This window comes from Bubalus bubalis, chromosome 2 (genome assembly GCF_019923935.1).
Source record: "Bubalus bubalis isolate 160015118507 breed Murrah chromosome 2, NDDB_SH_1, whole genome shotgun sequence".
NCBI classification, from domain to species: Eukaryota; Metazoa; Chordata; class Mammalia; order Artiodactyla; family Bovidae; genus Bubalus; species Bubalus bubalis.
The window spans coordinates 46,798,412-46,821,974 of record NC_059158.1 but is presented as its reverse complement, the minus strand read 5'-3'; the positions used below and the strand labels follow the sequence as shown (position 1 = coordinate 46,821,974).

Here is a 23,563-nt window from a genome sequence, read left to right as displayed (position 1 = left end):
GGCTCTTTGTGACCCCAAGAATCACAGCAAGCCAGGCCTCCCTGTCCATCACCAACTCCCAGAGTCTACTCAAACTCATGTCCATCGAGTCAGTGATCTCATCCTCTGTCGTCCCCTTCTCCTCTTGCCCCCAGTCCTGCCCAGCATCAGGGTCTTTTCCAATGAGTCAACTCTTCGCATGAGGTGGCCAAAGTACTGGAGTTTCAGCTTTAGCATCAGTCCTTCCAATGAACACCCAGGACTGATCTCCTTTAGAATGGACTGGTTGGATGTCCTTGCAGTCCAAGGGACTCTCGAGTTTTCTCCAATACCACAGTTCAAAAGCATCCATTCCTCAGGTTCTTCACAGTCCAACTCTCACATCCATACATGACCACTGGAAAAACCACAGCCTTGACTAGATGGACCTTTGTTGGCAAAGTAATGTCTCTGCTTTTTAATATGCTATCTAGGTCAGTCATAACTTTCCTTCCAAGGAGTAAGTGTCTTTTAATTTCATGGCTACAGTCACCATCTGCAGTGATTTTACAGCTCCCCCAAAATAAAGTCTGACACAGTTTCCACTGTTTCCCTATCTATTTCCCATGAAGTGATGGGACCAGATGCCATGATCTTCATTTTCTGAATGTTGAGCTTTAAGCCAACTTTTTCACTCTCCACTTTCACTTGCATCAAGAGTCTCTTTAGTTCCTCTTCACTTTCTGCCATAAGGGTGGTGTCATCTGCATGTCTGAGGTTATTGATATTCCTCCCAGCAACCTTGAAACCAGCTTGTGCTTCTTCTAGCCCAGCATTTCTCATGATGTACTCTGCATATAAGTTAAATAAGCAGGGTGACAATATACAGACTTGACGTACTCCTTTTCCTATTTGGAACCAGTCTGTTGTTCCATGTCCAGTTCTAACTGTTGCTTCCTGACCTGCATATAGGTTTCTCAAGCGGCAGGTCAGGTGGTCTGGTATTCTCATCTCTGTCAGAATTTTCCACAGTCTATTGTGATCCACACAGTCAAAGGCTTTGGCATAGTCAATAAAGCAGAAATAGATGTTTTTCTGGAACTCTCTTGCTTTTTCAATGATCCAACGCATGTTGGCATTGTTGATCTCTGGTTCCTCTGCCTTTTCTAAAACCAGCTTGAACATCTGGAAGTTCACGGTTCATGTATTGCTGAAGCCTGGCTTGGAGAATTTTCATCATTACTTTACTAGCGTGTGAGATGAGTGCAGTTGTGCGGTAGTTTGAGCATTCTTTGGCATTGCCTTTCTTTGGGATTGGAATGAAAACTGACCTTTTCCAGTCCTGTAGCCACTGCTGAGTTTTCCCAATTTGCTGGCATATTGTGCAGCACTTTCACAGCATCATCTTTCAGGATTTGGAATAGCTCAACTGGAATTCCATCACCTCCACTAGGCTTTGTACGTAGTGATGCTTTCTAAGGCCCACTTGACTTCACATTCCAGGATGTCTGGCTCTAGGTGAGTGATCACACCATCGTGATTATCTGGGTTGTGAAGATCTTTTTTGTACAGTTCTTCTGTGTATTCTTGCCATCTCTTCTTAATATCTTCTGCTTCTGTTAGGTCCATACCATTTCTGTCCTGTATCGAGCCCATCTTTGCATGAAATGTTCCTTTGGTATCTCTGATTTTCTTGAAGAGATCCCTAGTCTTTCCCATTCTGTTGTTTTCCTCTATTTGTTTGCACTGATCACTGAAGAAGGCTTTTTTTATCTCTTCTTGCTATTCTTTGGAACTCTGTATTCAGATGTTTGTATCTTTCCTTTTCTCCTTTGCTTTTTGCTTCTCTTCTTTTCACAGCTATTTATAAGTCCTCCCAGACAGCCATTTTGCTTTTTTGCATTTCTTTTCCATGGGAATGGTCTTGATCCCTGTCTCCTGTACAATGTCATGAACCTCATTCCATAGTTCATCAGGCACTCTATCTATCAGATCTAGGCCCTTAAATCTATTTCTCACTTCCACTGTATAATCATAAGGGATTTGATTTAGGTCATACCTGAATGGTCTAGTGGTTTTCCCTACTTTCTTCAATTTAATTCTGAATTTGGCACTAAGGAGTTCATGGTCTGAGCCACAGTCAGCTCCTGGTCTTGTTTTTGCTGACTATATAGAGCTTCTCCATCTTTGGCTGCAAAGAATATAATCAATCTGATTTCGGTGTTGACCATCTGGTGATGTCCATGTATAGAGTCTTCTCTTGTGTTGTTGGAAGAGGGTGCTTGTTATGACCAGTGCATTTTCTTGGCAAGACTCTATTAGTCTTTGCCCTGCTTCATTCCATATTCCAAGGCCAAATTTGCCTGTTACTCCAGGTGTTTCTTGACTTCCTACTTTTACATTCCAGTCCCCTATAATGAAAAGGACATCTTTTTTGGGTGTTAGTTCTCAAAGGTCTTGTAGGTCTTCATAGAACCGTTCACCTTCAGCATCTTCAGCATTACTGGTTGGGGCATAGACTTGGATTACTTTGATATTGAATGGTTTTCCTTGGAAATGAACAGAGATCATTCTGTCGTTTTTGAGATTGCATCCAAGCACTGCATTTCGGACTCTTTTGTTGACCATGATGGCCACTCCATTTCTTCTGAGGGATTCCTGCCTGCAGTAGTAGATATAATGGTCATCTGAGTTAAATTCACCCATTCCAGTCCATTTCAGTTTGCTGTTTCCTAGAATGTTGACATTCACTCTTGCCATCTCTTGTTTGACCACTTCCAATTTGCCCTGATTCATGGACCTGACATTCCAGGTTCCTATGCAATATTGCTCTTTACAGCATCGGACCTTGCTTCTATCACCAGTCACATCCACAGCTGGGTATTGTTTTTGCTTTGGCTCCATCCCTTCATTCGTTCTGGAGTTATTTCTCCACTAATCTCCAGTAGCATATTGGGCACCTACTGACGTGGGGAGTTCCTCTTTCAGTATCCTATCATTTTGCCTTTTCATACTGTTCATGGGGTTCTCAAGGCAAGAATACTGAAGTGGTTTGCCATTCCCTTCTCCAGTGGACCGCATTCTGTCAGATCTCCCCACCATGACCCACCTGTCTTGGGTTGCCCCAAGGGCACGGCTTAGTTTCATTGAGTTAGACAAGGCTGTGGTCCTAGTGTGATTAGATTGACTAGTTTTCTGTGAGTATGGTTTCAGTGTGTCTGCCCTCTGATGCCCTCTTGCAACACCTACTATCTTACTTGGGTTTCTCCTACCTTGGACGAGGGGTATTTCCTCACTGCTGCCCTTCCTGACCTTCAACGTGGGATAGCTCCTCTAGGCCTTCCTGTGCCCACGCAGCCACGGCTTCTTATGATAGAGTTAGTAGCAGGTAAAATAAAATCTCTGTATGTCTATTGCATTCTAATTATGTGACCCTTTGCATATCTTTAAGATGCTTGCAAATTGTTGCACAAATATTGTGACTGAATCCCTATCAAAATTTGAATACCAGTGAAATTAATTCACCATGGTATACCCTGTATGGTTGGCTAGAGAGATATGGAGATTCCCACACAATGGCCAGATAATGGCAAATCCTGTTACTAACCAAATAATGGGAATTCTTAGGATCGTAAATGAAAAGTCACAGCAAAATCTTAAAAATATGCTAATTCAAACCAGACGTAGAAAGGTTTTGTTAAAATGTCAAAATAGTACTGTAAAGGAATAGTTCTATTATTGTTTAAATAACAGTTAAACTTTAGACATTAAAATAACATCAAGACTGAAGTATAACATAAACTCCCTAAGAGTAAAAAAATAAAGTAATGCAAGGGTTATCTACCTTTAATTGAAACCTGCTCTAGTTTATTCATTGTAATAAAATTATATCGTATCACAATTTCCTAAAGCTCTTTACATAATTGTCTTTATTGACCAAAGTTAGAGAGAATACTATTATGTCTTAAATGACCTCATTATATTGTGGCTATTTTTATAAAGGAAAATGTTCTGATTTGTTGGATTCTAATTAATTAAACTCTAATTAATAAATTTTAATTTATCATAATTTCATTAAGGTATCTTCAATGATTATCAAAGTTTAGCTTTCATGACCTAAAATTTGGTTTACATTCTGAATTTGGTTACTGTCATCTCTGCTTATTTTCCAGTTCTACAAATTGAAATATCTATTAAGTCATTGTTTTCTTACATAATTTTCTACATAAAGATTCATGATCTTTGTTAAATTACATGTAGAGTGAATTAATCACTTACATGTTAATATGACCTAAATATCTTGAAGGTTAACATTTGCCTTGTCCCCTTCATACTGTAATGCATTGCATACTTTATTCTCTAACTGTATGTTGGTTAGAGAAGCACTTTTTATTGATTGCTGTTATCATGTTAATATAAATATGTCATACATGTTTAAACATATGACATCTAGTTAGACATAAGTATTAATAATATCAATTAGCATTCACATGGTGTCCTAAAACTAGCAGTAACTTTTCTTTGTGCTTGAAATTAGGAATCAGTGCTCAAAACTTTGTGTGATGATTTGTGAGTGCATGTTTGCATGTATGTGTGAGAGAGACACGTGGAGAGACAGAGACAGGGAGAGAGGCACAGAGCTCACACTCTAGCCCCAGACACAAAGGCTACATTCATGAGTATATAGTCAAGAACTGTGTGTTGAAATATGCTCAGATCTTAACTGCTTTAAAAAGTAGCTCTAAAAGAGGGAAGATTACATTTTAAAGTAAGTCACCTCCTTTATACCACCAGCCTCTGGGTGCTTACTGGTTTGTCTCTGGGGTCCCCTTCCCAGTGCCATTTCTCTGCAGTGAAGCTTGTCACAGCTGCATTCTCCTCACTTGGAAACTGCCTCTCTTTTCTTCCGATTGCCCTTTGCACCTCTCCAGGAGAATCTTTCTAAAGCGCTGCATCTCTCCCAGGTTTTCTCTGCTGATTCAGTACCCACTCTTCATGGCTTTCTAGTGTCTTCACAATAAATCCTGAATTTCAGAATCACATGAGCTTAACTCAAGATACATCACCATGTGTGGCCCCTTTCTTAATTTATAACCTATTCTCTGATTGTTTACTGATACTTTTTTTTCCAGCCAGATAGTGTATTCCTGCTGCTGCACCCTACAGCCATCTCTCCTCCTCTTCCCACCCTATTGATTTCTCAGTGTTTCTGCCTTTATGGCTTTGTCATGAATTATCTGTGGATTGAGTGGTGTCAGTTAACATTTGCCATGCTCATCAAATCTTAACTTTGGAATTTGAACAGGTTGCAGGAACAAAGTTGTCTGTGGTCTACAATGTCTGGGGCCTTGGGCTGAATCATCTGGAGCTCCTTTGACCACAAATTTCGGGCTTAGGGGTAGTGTTGATGTTGGCGGGGGGCTCCTTCCTCTATACGTGGGTCTCTCATGTGACCTCTCCCTGTGACTGCCCTGCAGAAGCTGGTTTTTCTCATGCAGATCTGCAGACTTTCTCATGGTGGCTCCCTCCCAAGGAGAAAGCCCTGTGGAGGCTCTGTCCTTGCTCATAAGCTAGCCTCAGAAGTCACATGGCATGATTTCTGCTGTGTTCTATTGGTTGAAGCAATCACAAGCCTGCCTGGGTTCCAGTGGAGAGTAATAGCATCCATTTCTTTTTTTTTTTTTTTAAATTTTATTTTATTTTAAACTTTACATAATTGTATCAGTTTTGCCAAATATCAAAATGAATCCACCACAGGTATACATGTGTTCCCCATTTCTTGATGGAGATCGGTGGGGTTCTAGAAGAACATGTGGGTTTAGAAATACTGCTGTGGCCATTTAGGAAAAATTATAATGTGTCATAGCAGGGGCTGCAGTTCATATCCCTTATACTCTTTTAGAGTATTATAGGCCCTACCAATCTTTCCCCATTCTGAACTCTTATAAACTGTGCTCTTTTCACAACCAGTGTATAGTGAGTCCCCTACATACAAACAAGTTATGTTCCAAGAGCATGTTCTTAAGCCCAATTTGTTCATAAGTCCAATGAAGTTAGCCTAGGTGCCCACCTAACACCATCACCTATATAGTATTGTACTGTAATAGGTTTATATTTTTCACATAAATAATACCCTAAAAAACAAACACAAAAAATAAAGCATTTTTAATCTTACCTTGAAAAGAAGAGTAGTACAGTGCAACAGCTGGCATACAAGGGCAACTGAAGTTCAGAGAGGTGGGGAATGGCAGAGCTGAGGATGGTCAGCCACAGGAGATGGGGGCAAGCTCCAGCTTCACTCATGCTTGACGTTGACGTCATGGGTTCTGATTTCTTTTTGGAACCAAATGCACATTCACATCTTTGTAAGTTCTCGACTTGAAGATTTGTATGTAGGGGACTTACTGTATTTCTTTGAATTGTGAACTTTTCCTAGTGCATTTCTTGATCTCCCCAACTATACTGCAAATTACTCAGTGCAAGGACTTTACTTTCCTGTATGTATATTTCCCACATGACCTAGCATGGGGCTTTGGACGTAGTTGATGTTCAGTAAACCTTTGGGTTAAAGTGAGATAGGCTTAAAATAAAATAAGCCTTGGTTTTCAGTTCAGTCACTCAGTCATGTCCGACTCTTTGCAACCCCATGAATCGCAGCACGCCAGGCCTCCCTGTCCATCACCAACTCCCGGAGTTCACTCAGACTCACGTCCATCGAGTCAGTGATGCCATCCAGCCATCTCATCCTCTGTCGTCCCCTTCTCCTCCTGCCCCCAATCCCTCCCAGCATCAGAGGCTTTTCCAATGAGTCAACTCTTCGCATGAGGTGGCCAAAGTACTGGAGTTTCAGCTTTAGCATCATTCCTTCCAAAGAACACCCAGGGCTGATCTCCTTCAGAATGGACTGGTTGGATCTCCTTGCAGTCCAAGGGACTCTCAAGAGTCTTCTCCAACACCACACTTCAAAAGCATCAATTCTTCGGCGCTCAGCTTTCTTCACAGGCCAACTCTCACATCCATACATGACCACAGGAAAAACCATAGCCTTGACTAGACACACCTTTGTTGGCAAAGTAATGTCTCTGCTTTTGAATATGCTATCTAGGTTGGTCATAACTTTCCTTCCAAGGAGTAAGCGTCTTTTAATTTCATGGCTGCAGTCACCATCTGCAGTGATTTTGGAGCCCCCAAAAATAAAGTCTGACGCCGTTTCTGCTGTTTCCCCATCGATTTCCCATGAAGTGATGGGACAGATGCCATTATCTTCGTTTTCTGAATGTTGAGCTTTAAGCCAACTTTTTCACTCTCCTCTTTCACTTTCATCAAGAGGCTTTTTAGTTCCTCTTCACTTTCTGCCATAAGGGTGGTGTCATCTGCATATCTGAGATTATTGATATTTCTCCCGGCAATCTTGATTCCAGCTTGTGTTTCTTCCAGCCCAGCGTTTCTCATGATGTTCTCTGCATATAAGTTAAATATACATTGTAAATGTCTGTGGTGGATGGTCTTTGTAACATATGAAGCTGTGGGGCAGGGAATGGTAGCTATGATCCCTAAGAAATAAGTGACCAAGGATCACATTTTGCACAGAATTAAATGTGTTTGGATTGAATGAAAATGAAAGCTTAAATATCAACTAGGCGTGATGGCAGGCAATGGGAAATGCTTTTTTACATCTTAAATATTGAATTTAAAATTTTGAATATATTTAAAACTTCATTTAATGATTCCAAATAATAGTCATTGAAAGTATTTGCATTCTACTGGGATTTAGCTGAGAGTCAATAAGACCAATGGACTAATAAGAGTAAATATTGTAAAATTTCACCTTTTACACCTTGTAAAATTACACCTTTTAAAAAATGTACAGTTGTGTGAATTAAAGTATTTATACTTTAATTCTGTTTTATTTGCTTTTATTTATTTTTTTTTGAAGGGGGAAAAATCTATTTTATTTTTTTTTCTTAAATTTTATTTTATTTTTAAACCTGAATCACTGTATTAATTTTGCCAAACATCAAAATGAATCTGCCACAGGTTAAATTAAAAACAGTGCATGCTTATTTTAATATGCCAAGGTATATAGAGAAAAAAACAAGTCTTCCCTCAACCATTACCACAGCAAAGATACAACTTTTGGTTTAGCACATGTTTTTACAGCTTTCTCAATGCTCATTCTGTGTACTTTTGCTGTTTATACATTATTCCTTATATTTATTGTTCATGCCATAATTTGTTATTCTTCAATATGCAGAACTTGTGGTTACATCAACAGTAATTTCTCTATAAGATGATTATGGAGTTTGACCATCAGTTATTGCTCTAGGAGGCTAAATTACAGACTTTGTGATGAACTGGCAAGTTTGACATTTTAATTCAAAGTTGATTTTTCTTAAATAGATTCATAGAAAATATAGAAAATAAAGTCTTGATAGGATGAGCTTCCTGTTGTGTGCTCCATCGTATTTATTAATATTTGTTCACATTATGAGAACAAATAGTAACTCAAGGATAGAACTACGTAAAGCATTATGATTGTTAGTAGCTAAAACCAATAGTATACTAGGATCTCAGCCTTATTAAATTCTTCTAATGGACATGTGTAATTTACACTTTACTAAACATTGTAAAATTTCACATGTTGAAAATTATCTGAACATAAAATTTCCATGTGGAAGATAAATGCACAGTCTTTGCCATTCAAACTCTCCCTACTCTCAGGGGTATTGGAGGCTTGGCCATAAAATGAAAGGAAGAGAATAAAGATTAGTCCAGTGAAAACACGAGAGTTCAGAATTCCTGAGTAATGGTTAAGTAATTAAGTTAACCAACCAAGTTAAGTAATTCCTAAGTAATCAGTCACTTAACCAGATCCTGTTATATAATACATAAAATCCAGATCTAGTTATGATATATTTATGACATTGAGAACTACTTATCATTAGCTATATTGACATGGTTTTGCTATTTCAAACATGAACTGATAGAATATAATTTCCTGTATATTTATAACCTTCCTGAAAACTAAGAACATGCTCGATAGAATATTCCAATTCTCATGTCTCCATATAACTTATTATGTATTCAAGATGGCAGATCACACTGAAGTGATGAAGGGCATTCATCAATATCCAGGAATTCGATACCCTGTCCTTACTCCTAATCTTCAGGGTTTTCACCGAGCTGTAAGTGTGCTACTAATTTTCCCTAAAATTGATATGCTTGTTATTGTAAAGATTTTTACAAAGTTAAATGGTGTGATACGTGACTCCCTCGACATCCTGCATAAACACTATTGCTATTATACTCATGTGGGTACTTGGCGATCAGTGACTTTGTGGCATTGTTGGGACTCAGATGCTCCACACAAATGGCTCTTTCACTTTAACATCCAAGAATTAAAACACAGAAATACAATTGTCCATTTCAATGAGATTCTTTTGAAAGTATATTTTGTGCTTCCCTCTTAAACAAGGAGTACAAAATAAACATTTCTCAACACAGTGTTGTAATTATTAATGTAACTGTAGCAGACCATTGTATTTGTCGCCTCTTTTGGCCTTGCTGTTGTTCCCATCCTCTTCACGAAGCTAAGCACTGTCATTGGAACTAACAGCTTTCTTTATTGTCTTCTCACTTGTTTCTCCGAATCCCAGGTGACTTGGGAATTTATATGCCAAAAAGCTTTTGTGAATATACATATCCACCTGCTATGCGGGAGACCCCGGTTCGATTCCTGGGTCAGGAAGATCCCCTGGAGAAGAGATAGGCTACCCACTCCAGTGTTCTTGGGCTTCCCTTGTGGCTCAGTTGGTAAAGAATCCGCCTGCAGTGCAGGAGACCTGGGTTCTGGTTGGGAAGATCCCCTGGAGAAGGGAAAGTCTACCCACTCCAGTATTCTGGCCTGGAGAATTCCATGGACAGTCCATGGGGTCTCAAAGTCAGACATGACTGAGTGACTTTCACTTTCACACTAGAAGAATCAGTGCAGCTTTAAGTAAAGGCTTGAGGTGATATGCTTACATGGCTGTATTGTAAAAGCTAAGCAGCAGCTATTTCTGATTTTAATGGATATTTTTCACTTTTGTATTTGTGACTGTGTTGCATGAAGTTGAAGTTCTGGGTCCTAGTTGGGGTATGACCTGTTAGTGTATCTTGTGAAACCACTTTTCTCTTAAACAATTAATACAATTTTTGATTACATTGTAAATAAAGACAGAAATCTTTTAAGAAATTGTAAATATTCTGTGATCTGGTCCTAACAGAGTAGGAAATGTACCTACCCTGAGAAATATATGAAAGGACACCTTCAGGATAGCTTAGAAAGGAATAGAAGCAATCTTGACCTGGGAGGTATGCAAACTCATGTCCAAAACATGGCCCCAGAACTTCTATTGACCTTGGGATCTTCTACTAGAGATTTATCCTCTTTGAACCATAGTTTTTGCATCTATAAATTGGTGTCGTACATGCTTAGTTTAGAAGATTGTTTGTAGATTAGAAATAAGGTGTGCAAAGTACAAACAGCAACATGGGATCAGAGTAGGTGTTCAATAAATAGAATTTTATTTTAATTTATATCAAAACTTTTAATGAAATACAGTTGATTTATGATGATGTATTCATTTATGATGTACAGAAAAATGATTCCATTATAAATATATACACATTCTTTTAAAATACTCTTTTCTATTATGGTTTATCATTGGATATTGAATATAGTTCTCTGTGTTATAGTGTAGGACATCGCTGTTAATCCATAGACTTTTATTTTAAAGGTTAAAAATGTATTGCGGATGGAGGAGTGGAAGCCAATGTTTTTTTCAGTGTTGGAGGAAAGATGACAGAATTTTTGTTTCCTTAAGGTGCTAGGGTATTGGTGAGGAAGGGCAATCTAGGCATGGTGCTGTAGATATATTGATAGAAAGACTTAAGAATCCATCTGGAAATGTAGGAGGCTTGACATTTGACAACAAGTCTCTGGGAAGACTGGAGGAAGGAAGAAAGATGGCAAAGTGGGCAAGAAGGAGAACTGATTAGGTCAACATTTTGGATTTAAAGATTGGCTAGAGGGGAGGGGACTTTCTTGGCAGTCCAGTGCTTAGGACTCCACGCTTCCATTGCAGGGGGCATGGGTTCGATCCCTGGAAGGGAAACCAGGATCTCTCATGCTATGCAGCACAGCCAAAATAAATAAATGAACAAGAATGAAAAGTAAAAAAGACACCTACATTTACTAGAAAACAAAAACAAACAAACAAAAACTGGCAAGAGGGTTAAGGAATTAGACACACAAGGGTTTAGTTGTCATAGTCAAAGTATGAAACAATGGAAGGGAGCTTGAGAGATAGGGAGAAAACTGGGGGCAAAATCCAAGTGATAATTTGGAAAAATGTTTTTCTGATGGGTTATAAGGAAAGAAGAAACCCAGAGAGCATTTACTATCCTCTATTTAAAAATATATGGTCTAAAAGTAATGTTTTCCATAGATGTTGAGAGGTTTTATTGGGATGCTGGTATTTTCCACAATTTGGGTTAAAATACTTCTGAGGATAACTTTAAGGAAAGGCGAAATTAAATTGGAATACCACCATTGTATATTATGTGATTTATGAGTGTTGTAGTTTGTGGAATTATCCTGTTATAAAATATTTTTACATTTCAAAAGAGAGTATATAGCAAGTAGAGAGAAATGTAATTTTAAATTCTAAGCAGAATGCTAAAGAATACAAGTGTTTCTTTATAGAGTAATTAATATTGCTTCTACTGCTCTCACTTATGTTTTTGAAACTGATTAGCTTTTGCCTTTAAATTATATTTTTCAGGTTGCTGCAGGAGCAACCGAGGTATCTGTTTTTGGTGCTGCCTCTGAATCCTTTAGCAAGAAGAACATTAACTGTTCTATTGAAGAAAGTATGAAGAAGTTTGAGGAGGTAGTTAAGTCTGCAAGACACATGAATATTCCAGCACGAGGGTAATTATCAAATCCCACAAATTCTATTTAATTTGTTAATGTCTGATGTTAGAGCTCTTTAAGAACTATTTAAACATTGTTTTACCTCATGTAATAATATACATCTGGAAGTTCATGGTTCACGTATCTGGAAGTTCACGGTACATGTATTGCTGAAGCCTGGCTTGGAGAATTTTGAGCATTACGCCTTGGACTGCAAGGAGATCCAACCAGTCCATTCTAAAGGAGATCAGTCCTGGGTGCTCATTGGAAGGACTGATGCTGAAGCTGAAACTCCAATACTTTGGCCACCTCGTGCAAAGAGTTGACTCATTGGAAAAGACTCTGATGCTGGGAGGGATTGGGGGCAGGAGGAGAAGGGGACGACAGAGGATGAGATGGCTGGATGGCATCACCGACTCAATGGACATGAGTCTGAGTGAACTCTGGGAGTTTGTGATGGACAGGGAGGCCTGGCGTGCTGTGATTCATGGGGTCGCAAAGCGTCGGACTCGACTGAGCGACTGAACTGAACTGAATAAATATACATAGAGTATCTTATTTGCACCTTATGTAATCAGGGCCATCATTTTATAGTTATTGCTATAACTACCTCTATAATATCATCTGAATCCTGAGGGTGTATCTAGCCTGTGGGGCATGATGCATTGAGGTCATGGGGACCAGCATCATAGCTGACACTGTTACTCATTTCATCAATTCCAAATTACCCGAATGCAGCCGTGTGGTTTGGATCTCAGCATACTGTAAGTGGATAGATCGGTATAAACTCATAGTAGCATTTGGAAAGTAATCATTTAATGTGGTTTCCAAATTTTTGACTTTTTTAAGAACCATGCTTTTCCTTCAAAGAATATATTGTATGGAAATTGAATAGCATATGTAAAATGTAAAACTGCACTGGGGTGTAGGTTCATCATACCACCCATTCGGCTGACTTCTGGGCCTTCTCTGTGTGACTACAAAGCAACTATATTTGGTGAAGGAGAGGAGAAAAGAAACCTGCTTTTGTTTTTACCTTCTTTCAAGCAAGCAGGAGAGTATCTCGCGCAGCCAGGCTCTACACCCAGATCCGTGTCTGTGAAATGTATAATAAACTCATTGTTACTTAAGAAAGAAGTTTTTTCTAACACACTAGCTATTATTCTATTTTTATAATTATGGAGGTATGATAAACATGCCATATCATCTTCATAATTTAAAATGCATAGTGTTTGTAAGAGAAGGCTGAATGCTGTCCCTGGGCTTCCATGCTGGTTGTCCTTCCCTTGATTGAGGTGAGCAATGTTCAGAGTGGCAAGAAAGATCAGTCATCAATGAGAAAACAAGTGGACCCAATTTGGAGTGAGGAGATTAGAAAAGGGTTGGAATTCAATCAAGGTCATTTGGAGAGCAAGTAGAATTAGATTACACTGTAGTTAGGTATTTTTGGGGTTTGCTTCCTTTGTTAAATTTCTTTTCCTTTCTCCTTAGTAAATTTCCAACATGACTTTTTAAACATATAATGTTATTTTGTAACTAACATGTATACATAACATGCAGAGTGCATGCAAGAAAATTCAAAAACCAAGATCATCTGTTTCCATAGAAAGTAAAGGATGTTTGCTTTTAAGGCAAAAGTTACATAACAACCAAAAATATAAAAGTTACATGCTACTGCTAAGTCACATCAGTCGTGTCCGACTCTGTGTGACCCCATAGACGGCAGCCACCAGGCTCCCCCGTCCCTGGGATTCTCCAGGCAAGAACACTGGAGTGGGTTGCCATTTCTTCTCCAATGCGTGAAAGTGAAAAGTGAAAGTGAAGTCGCTCAGTCATGTCCGACTCTTAGCGACCCCATGGACTGCAGCCTGCTAGCTCCTCCGTCCATGGGATTTTCCAGGCAAGAGTACTGGAGTGGGGTGCCATTGCCTTCTCTGAAAAGTTACATAACCACCATCAAAAAGGAGAGGTGTCCCGCAAATTTTAAATTCAAACATACATAAGTTGTTTTATTTTCTTACCTTTAAAAAAAAGGGGGGAAAATGAAGAAGCTGTTCTTCTGTTTCAGTGTGTGTTTATGTTTGGAGTATAGGCTATTGAGTAAAGTAATTCTCATTGAAAAGTTGAAAGAACCCAAAACCTTAAGAAGTAAGGTACATATTTCAGTTGGGAGGACTTTTTTTTTTAATGTGGAAAGATGGATGTTCACAGATTTTATGACAACTGATTTTATCACTTTATAAAATAGTATAGGCAAACTTTATAAGGCTAATAGAAACCCTAAATCTCCTTTAATACTGATTGTATTAATAAAATGTTTATAAAGTTCAATATAAAAATAAATAAAATAAAATGTAATAAAATGTTTAGTACTAAATACTAAACATTTAGTATTATCCTATCAATAAAGAAACTTCTAACCGTGCTACAACCTAAGAAACTTTTCAGGATTTGATAAGATGGGTGCAGAAGTACAGATGAACAAGAACTAACCTACAGCCAAATGAAGTCAGCAAAAGTACATTGTAGTTATACTGTAGACAAATGCATGTTTTCCAGTGTAGATTTTCTTCCTTTGGAGCCCAAGTCCTTGATTTTCTGAAACACTAGTCACTTTTAGCAGAGAAGGCAATGGCACCCCACTCCAGTACTCTTGCCTGGAAAATCCCATGGATGGAGGAACCTGGTAGGCTGCAGTCCATGGGGTCGCTAAGACTCGGGCACAACTGAGCGACTTCACTTTGACTTTTCACTTTCATGCATTGGAGAAGGAAATGGCAACCCACTCCAGTGTTCTTGCCTGGAGAATCCCAGGGACGGGGGAGCCTGATGGGCTGCCGTCTATGGGGTCACACAGAGTCCGGCACGACTGAAGCAACTTAGCAGCAGCAGCCACTTTTAGAAATAACGCCTTTCGACAGATGGATGTGAGTTCACTACTTGTGCAGTTGAAAATTATCTTCTTCTCCCCCAAACTTTTACAGGCTTTAAATTAGGTCTTATTTTCACTGGCAATATAGAAGGTAGGTACTGTATTAAAAGGCATGGGCTATTGGTGCTGTTTTGGGGAAAAAGCCATGCTCAGCTAGTCGAACCTGAAGTAGATGCTCCAGCCAGTGTTACTATGGCAACAGCTGCATCAATATGGACCATCATTCAGAAAATGTATGGTGCCAGCTGCTGTCAGCTTTAAAGGCCATACAGCAGGACACATTTTATAAATGCTCACTAAAGCCATTTAAGCTTCTATTAAACAGTAAACTTTCATATGGTCTAAATAGCAGCTTCTATTAAAGTTATGAAGTCTATTGTTTGTATCCTCCCCTCTTGGAAACACACATATACACATGCCTATGTACAGGTCTTTTTATAGATGCTTGGAACTTTATGTAACATCTGGGATACATTGGGAAAGACACCATGCCAGATTGCCGACAGAAAATGCAGAGTCAGCTAACTACTGCTGCTCGTCCATTGTATGCGAGTGAGCAATGAAATGTCTAAATTTTGGACTTCATTTTTTAGTGTGCATTTCACATATGTTTAAAACATCTAGGTTATTTTTCTCTTATCTGTCTAAATCTTTAAAATGTTAAAAAGAGAAAAATAGAAGCCTGTTATAAATTTAGTCATTCTCTTTTTTATCAGTGGATTTACTGAATGAATTATCTCTTGATGTGTATTTAAGATTGAAATCCCTCAGATATGAAGTAGTTTTCTCATCTATCACATAAGACTTTCAGGTTTTATTCCCTTTTGTTTGAAATGAGTATCAGCTTCTCTTTAATGAAGTCATGAGTCACAGGAATCACATGCTGCTTTTAGTGTGGAAATTTAATTTTAGAAGGAAACTGTCGCTAAGGTGACTTGTTTGTTTCGTTGTTAAGATACTTATAAATAGGTTATAAGTTCACAAAGTCAGCAGTTGGACATATCAGAGTGTTTTACCATGATTACCTCTTAGACTTCTCCTATAAAGTGGTCTAGAATGATTGGACACATGATTGACTTCCTGAAGGGCTGAGCCTACTGAAAGTTGAAAGAAGTAGATTGGTAACATTTTTTTTTCCTAGGAGCCAAACAAAATTATTCACCCATTGTTTAAAAAATTTACAAAATGCAAAAAAATATTTCATTGTGAACTGTCACTGCTGAGTTTATTCTCAAATTCTCAGGAAAAAAACCAAACAAACTGAGGTACAAAATAATGAGAACAATGAATAAAAAGCAAATTAGTAATTAAAGTAAGAAAGACAACCATAGATCCCTGGAGGAGGGCATGGCAACCCACTCGAGTGTTCTTCCCTGGAGAATCCCATGGACAGAGGAGCCTGGCAGGCTGCAGTCAATGGGGTCCCAAAGAGTCGGACACGACTGAAGGGACTTCTCACACAGACAACCATAGATAACTTTGAAGTATGAAAAAACAAAGGTGGTTTTAGGTTGTAATAACATTTTGCTTTCATCTTAAATTCTTTATAAGGCGTGATTATTATTTATTCACATTTTGGAGGAGATGAAGAATCAGGCTTTTCATAAAACTCTAATGAGTCTAGGGTGCATATCTTACATCCCTCTTCATCTGTCACCCACATCACTAACTCCCTATCTAAATCAAAACCAAGGAAAACCCAGTCTGTTTTTAAATGCTTCTGAATAAAATTGTATTATTTACGTGAACGACCCATTGTTTTGATAAGACCCTCAATGTTTGGAAATTCTTCCTGTGCTTAGTTAATTTTAACTGGTTGCCTAGCTCTGAATAATTTCTTTTTTTTTTTTATTTTATTTTATTTTTAAACTTTACATAATTGTATAAGTTTTGCCAAATATCAAAATGAATCCGCCACAGGTATACATGTGTTCCCCATCCTGAACCCTCCTCCCTCCTCCCTCCCCATTCCATCCCTCTGGGTCGTCCCAGTGCACCAGCCCCAAGCATCCAGTATCGTGCATCGAACCTGGACTGGCAACTCGTTTCATACATGATATTTTACATGTTTCAATGCCATTCTCCCAAATCTTCCCACCCTCTCCCTCTCCCACAGAGTCCAAAAGACTGTTCTATACATCAGTGTCTCTTTTGCTGTCTCATATACAGGGTTATTGTTACCATCTTTCTAAATTCCATATATATGCGTTAGTATACTGTATTGGTGTTTTTCTTTCTGGCTTACTTCACTCTGTATAATAGGCTCCAGTTTCATCCACCTCATTAGAACTGATTCAAATGTATTCTTTTTAATGGCTGAGTAATACTCCATTGTGTATATGTACCACTGCTTTCTTATCCATTCATCTGCTGATGGACATCTAGGTTGCTTCCATGTCCTGGCTATTATAAACAGTGCTGTGATGAACATTGGGGTACACGTGTCTCTTTCCCTTCTGGTTTCCTCGGTGTGTATGCCCAGCAGTGGGATTGCTGGATCATAAGGCAGTTCTATTTCCAGTTTTTAAGGAATCTCCACACTGTTCTCCATAGTGGCTGTACTAGTTTGCATTCCCACCAACAGTGTAAGAGGGTTCCCTTTTCTCCACACCTTCTCCAGCATTTATTGCTTGTAGACTTTTGGATCGCAGCCATTCTGACTGGTGTGAAATGGTACCTCATAGTGGTTTTGATTTGCATTTCTCTGATAATGAGTGATGTTGAGCATCTTTTCATGTGTTTGTTAGCCATCTGTATGTCTTCTTTGGAGAAATGTCTATTTAGTTCTTTGGCCCATTTTTTGATTGGGTCATTTATTTTTCTGGAGTTGAGCTGTAGGAGTTGCTTGTATATTTTTGAGATTAGTTGTTTGTCAGTTGCTTCATTTGCTATTATCTTCTCCCATTCTGAAGGCTGTCTTTTCACCTTGCTAATAGTTTCCTTTGATGTGCAGAAGCTTTTAAGGTTAATTAGGTCCCATTTGTTTATTTTTGCTTTTATTTCCAAGGTTCTGGGAGGTGGGTCATAGAGGATCCTGCTGTGATGTATGTCAGAGAGTGTTTTGCCTATGTTCTCCTCTAGGAGTTTTATAGTTTCTGGTCTTACGTTTAGATCTTTAATCCATTTTGAGTTTATTTTTGTGTATGGTGTTAGAAAGTGTTCTAGTTTCATTCTTTTACAAGTGGTTGACCAGATTTCCCAGCACCACTTGTTATAGAGATTGTCTTTAATCCATTGTATATTCTTGCCTCCTTTGTCAAAGATAAGGTGTCCATATGTGTGTGGATTTATCTCTGGGCTTTCTATTTTGTTCCATTGATCTATATTTCTGTCTTTGTGCCAGTACCATACTGTCTTGATAACTGTGGCTTTGTAGTAGAGCCTGAAGTCAGGTAGGTTGATTCCTCCAGTTCCATTCTTCATTCTCAAGATTGCTTTGGCTATTCGAGGTTTTTTGTATTTCCATACAAATTGTGAAATTATTTGTTCTAGCTCTGTGAAGAATGCTGTTGGTAGCTTGATAGGGATTGCATTGAATCTATAGATTGCTTTGGGTAGTATACTCATTTTCACTATATTGATTCTTCTGATCCATGAACATGGTATATTTCTCCATCTGTTAGTGTCCTCTTTGATTTCTTTCACCTGTGTTTTATAGTTTTCTATATATAGGTCTTTAGTTTCTTTAGGTAGATATATTCCTAAGTATTTTATTCTTTCCGTTGCAATGGTGAATGGAATTGTTTCCTTAATTTCTCTGTTTTCTCATTATTAGTGTATAGGAATGCAAGTGATTTCTGTGTGTTGATTTTATATCCTGCAACTTTACTATAGTCATTGATTAGTTCTAGTAATTTTCTGGTGGAGTCTTTAGGGTTTTCTATGTAGAGGATCATGTCATCTGCAAACAGTGAGAGCTTTACTTCTTCTTTTCCAATTTGGATTCCTTTTATTTCTTTTTCTGCTCTGATTGCTGTGGCCAAAACTTCCAGAACTATGTTGAATAGTAATGGTGAAAGTGGGCACCCTTGTCTTGTTCCTGACTTTAGAGGAAATGCTTTCAATTTTTCACCATTGAGGATAATGTTTGCTATGGGTTTGTCATATATAGCTTTGATTATGTTGAGGTATGTTCCTTCTATTCCTGCTTTCTGGAGAGTTTTTATCATAAATGGATGTTGAATTTTGTCAAAGGCTTTCTCTGCATCTATTGAGATAATCACTACATAATGATCAAAGGATCAATCCAAGAAGAAGATATAACAATTATAAATATATATGCACCCAACACGGGAGCACCGCAGTATGTAAGACAAATGCTAACAAGTATGAAAGGAGAAATTAACAATAACACAATAATAGTGGGAGACTTTAATACCCCATTCACACCTATGGATAGATCAACTAAACAGAAAATTAACAAGGAAACACAAACTTTAAATGATACAATAGACCATTTAGACCTAATTGATATCTATAGGACATTTCATCCCAAAACAATGAATTTCACCTTTTTCTCAAGTGCACATGGAACCTTCTCCAGGATAGATCACATCCTGGGCCATAAAGCTAGCCTTGGTAAATTCAAAAAAATAGAAATCATTCCAAGCATCTTTTCTGACCACAATGCAGTAAGATTAGATCTCAATTGCAAGAGAAAAACTATTAAAAATTCCAACATATGGAGGCTGAACAACACGCTGCTGAATAACCAACAAATCACAGAAGAAATCAAAAAAGAAATCAAAATTTGCATAGAAACGAATGAAAATGAAAACACAACAACCCAAAACCTGTGGGACACGGTAAAAGCAGTCCTAAGGGGAAAGTTCATAGCAATACAGGCACACCTCAAGAAACAAGAAAAAAGTCAAATAAATAACCTAACTCTACACCTAAAGCAACTAGAAAGGAAGAAATGAAGAACCCCAGGGTTAGTAGAAGGAAAGAAATCTTAAAACTTAGAGCAGAAATAAATGCAAAAGAAACAAAAGAGATCATAGCAAAAATCAACAAAACCAAAAGCTGGTTTTTTGAAAGGATAAATAAAATTGATTAGCCAGACTCATCAAGAAACAAAGGGAGGAAAATCAAATCAATAAAATTAGAAATGAAAATGGAGAGATCACAACAGACAACACAGAAATACAAAGGATCATAAGAGAGTACTATCAACAATTATATGCCAATAAAATGGACAACGTGGAAGAAACGGACAAATTCTTAGAAAAGTACAACTTTCCAAAACTCGATCAGGAAGAAATAGAAAATCTTAACAGACCCATCACAAACACGGAAATTGAAACTGTAATCAAAATCTTCCAGCAAACAAAAGTCCAGGTCCAGACGGTTTCACAGCTGAATTCTACCAAAAATTTAGAGAAGAGCTATCCTGCTCAAACTCTTCCAGAAAATTGCAGAGGATGGTAAACTTCCAAACTCATTCTATGAGGCCACCATCACCCTAATACCAAAACCTGACAAAGATGCCAAAAAAAAAGAAAACTACAAGCCAATATCACTGATGAACATAGATGGAAAAATCCTTAACAAAATTCTAGCAATCAGAATCCAACAACACATTAAAAAGATCATACACCATGACCAAGTGGGCTTTATCCCAGGGATGCAAGGATTCTTCAATATCTGCAAATCAATCAATGTAATATACCACATTAACAAATTGAAAAATAAAAACCATATGAATAATTTCTAACCTTTAAAATGGTAACTGTTTCTTACGACTGTGAAGTCAGGGCAGAGTATTCTCTTTCAAAATGGTCAGCTTTCAGTGGACTTCCCTTGGAGAAAGAACTGATAACACGTTTCTTCAGGAACTTGCAACCTACTTGTTTGTTCATCAAACCATCTAGGTCATGTGAACATGTTATATCTCCTATCCTTCCCTTGCCTAATGCAAAATGTCATTACAGACCCTGATCCTGAAATAACAGGCTTTTTGAGTAGGATAATGAACCTCCTTGCTGAGGGCTCCGAGTTTTAAATACACAGTAAGTGACAGACAGTGTTTCTTATGGCTGATGATGCCAGTGCCTCCCATAAGCTAATTTATCCTAATGAAATTCACTTGCATAGGTGGCACCATTGTCTATAAGTAGAAGCTCATTGGTTAAAGTTTCTTTCCAATTTCTATTGTTAAACTGAGGACTTTCCACTGGTGCCTGGAAGAGGAATTCAACTCATCTACCAAAATATGGCATGTAAAACTTTAAAAATTGAGACATCTGTTAAAATGATTTTCTTTAGTACATATGGTGGTTTTGAGTTGTACTTTTTTTAGCCTTACATATTGCTCTGTCACTGCTGTGTGCCAGATAACACATCCCCAGCTGTAGTTAATATGTACAAGTTGTGTGTGTGTGAAGTCACATCTAAATAGCCTCTTTTAAGGCAAGAATGTGTTTTGTCATTTCTCGTGAAATTCACCTTTTAGAACTAAAGAAGAATTTTAGCAGAATTGCTTCTCGAGACTAAGGGACCATCACTGTATCATCTATCATCCACAGTGATAAGGGCATGATAGGCTCTCAAAATTTATTCATAACCAGCTTGTTAATAATCGGATGCTCTTCTGTATTGCTTTTAGGCTGATATATTCTGCATGGCTGCATCAAATTCAGTCCTCTTTTTAAATGTCTTAATTACCTTTCATTGACATCAAATGTCACCTCATCATTCCTGACACTGACATTGTTTTTCTCTTCTGAGTGTAGCAGTGGTTGATTCTTTATGCTCCAGTATTTGTGACATTTATTAAAGGCTTCTTTTGGTTTCTTTTTGCCAGGATGATTTGAGAAACATGGGAAAGTAGGCCTAGGTAAGGCCTAACTGGGTGATTTTTTCATGATTCAGTTCTTCTAGGTAAAGTTGGTAAAGACTTGAATGCTGCTGTTTTATCATGATTTTGCACAATACTGATAAATGGCCTCAGTAAGCACAAATAAAAATAAAACAACTCATATTTCTATCCAGGGTTTATTGTAATTTTAGTACCAAGGGTTTCAATATCATTGGTGATTTTTTTGTTACTCTGTCATCCTAAATAATGTTTAAAACATGATTCCAAGTCCAAACTCTCAAATATTTGCTGTCCTTTCTGGATACAGAATTTGAACTGTTAAGAACCAGAATCTGGCTATATGTTGATTATAAAGATTAGGAATTGTATAGAAAATCATTCTGAAAGTTAAAATGACATCTTTACTAACATATTTTGCATGAATTCATTTAAGAAATATTGATTGTTTTATATCATGTCTTGTCTTCTGATACCATGTAGAATATAAAAATGAAAAAGTAGCCTAGGGAGTTTCCATTAGACTGGGGAAGTAATTTGTATAGAAATAATGACTATGTGGTCAAAAATGCCAAGTGTTTAGGAGAAATACAGATAAATCCCATTAATTTTTAAAGTAAGACTGTCTTAAATTTCTCAGGAGTTATTTGTAAAACCCGCATGGAGGTGTCAATAAAATGAAGTTATAAAAATGAGTAAAAATATGGAAACATAATCAGAAATAGTGGCCTTTTCAGTGAGAGCAGGAAATTTACAAAGAGCAAAGGCACAGTGAAGAGAAACCTCCAGAAATGTTTGGTAACAGGGAGAAGTTTATATTTCCTGGAATAGGAGCTTTTAAGGCTGTGAAATGGAAGAGAGGTAGAAAGATGAGGGTTCACATACTGCTGAGCTTGAATACCAAGTTTATTTGGTAGACAACAAAAGGCCATTAAAGACTTTCAGAAAAATACCCAATCAGATTTATGCTTAAGGAATATCATTTCAGCAGTCGATACTGGAGTACAAATGAGGGCTTGCCGTGAGACCAGAAGCAAGGAGGGCTCTTGGAGATGTCTGTGGCCATCCCGAAAAGGGCCCGCGGGCACCGCTCTGTCCACGTGAGCTGGGCCGGCAGTTCCCATGCTCTACAGAAGAACCAGCCAACGCTGGTTAATGAGCGTGTTCTTAAAGGTGACCTTCAAGAGATTTAGTGGCTAAAAATGACTATATCTTTTTCTTTTTAAAGGCAAATATGGGGAAAACAGGAATGACCATTATTCTGAATCTATTGAGCTTCATGTGCCATGTGACTGTGTCAAGCAATCAATTTATAATGTTCATAAGAAGACTGGACGTGTGTTTTGTGTAATAGTGAGAAAGAGAGAGATTATGAGGGACTGAGCTGATACAGAGACTCCCTTTTCTGTTCCCTTTACAGACACATAAATATAACAACTTATAAAGCATAAGGTGAAGTTCAGAAGAGAAAAGGAAGTCCTCAGATTCCATCAGAGAAAGTGTGGCAAGGATGCAGTGTGATGGCCCCAGCACATGGGGCGTCTACTCCAGATACAAGCCCTAGTGACTTAGAAATGGGATTTTAGAGTCTATGTGTGAAAGATAGATGTTCTGCTAAGCCTAGGATTGGAAACTGAGTATTTTTGGATTCTGGAAGCACTTCCTTGCCAATGCAGAGTCACTTAAATCTGTGCCAGTGTTATAGGTTGTGGATTTATGACATCGGAGTATTGTGGAAACCCAAATTGAGAAATAAAGGTAGACCTTTGCTTGGGAACTGGTAAAGTCTGCAAGGCAAGGGAAAAAGGAAATTAGATCTCCTTTATAGGAACATTTAAATAACTCAAGACTTTCATGGAACTTCCACAGAAACTAAAGCACCATGAAAAGGCATTCCCAG

The 23,563-nt window shown here is 38.0% G+C and overlaps 1 protein-coding gene across 2 annotated transcripts in view; it reads left to right on the top strand.

Moving 5' to 3' along the window:
• Positions 1-23,563, top strand: part of HMGCLL1 (3-hydroxymethyl-3-methylglutaryl-CoA lyase like 1) — a 195,485-nt gene that overhangs the window by 87,316 nt on the left and 84,606 nt on the right. The window contains exons 4-5 of one of the 2 annotated variants that reach the window (XM_025272276.3): positions 9,048-9,143; positions 11,784-11,932. In XM_025272276.3, coding sequence (XP_025128061.1) covers positions 9,048-9,143; positions 11,784-11,932 — 245 coding nt within the window. The remainder of the gene's footprint in view (positions 1-9,047; positions 9,144-11,783; positions 11,933-23,563) is intronic. The other variant, XM_025272278.3, reaches the window with a different exon arrangement.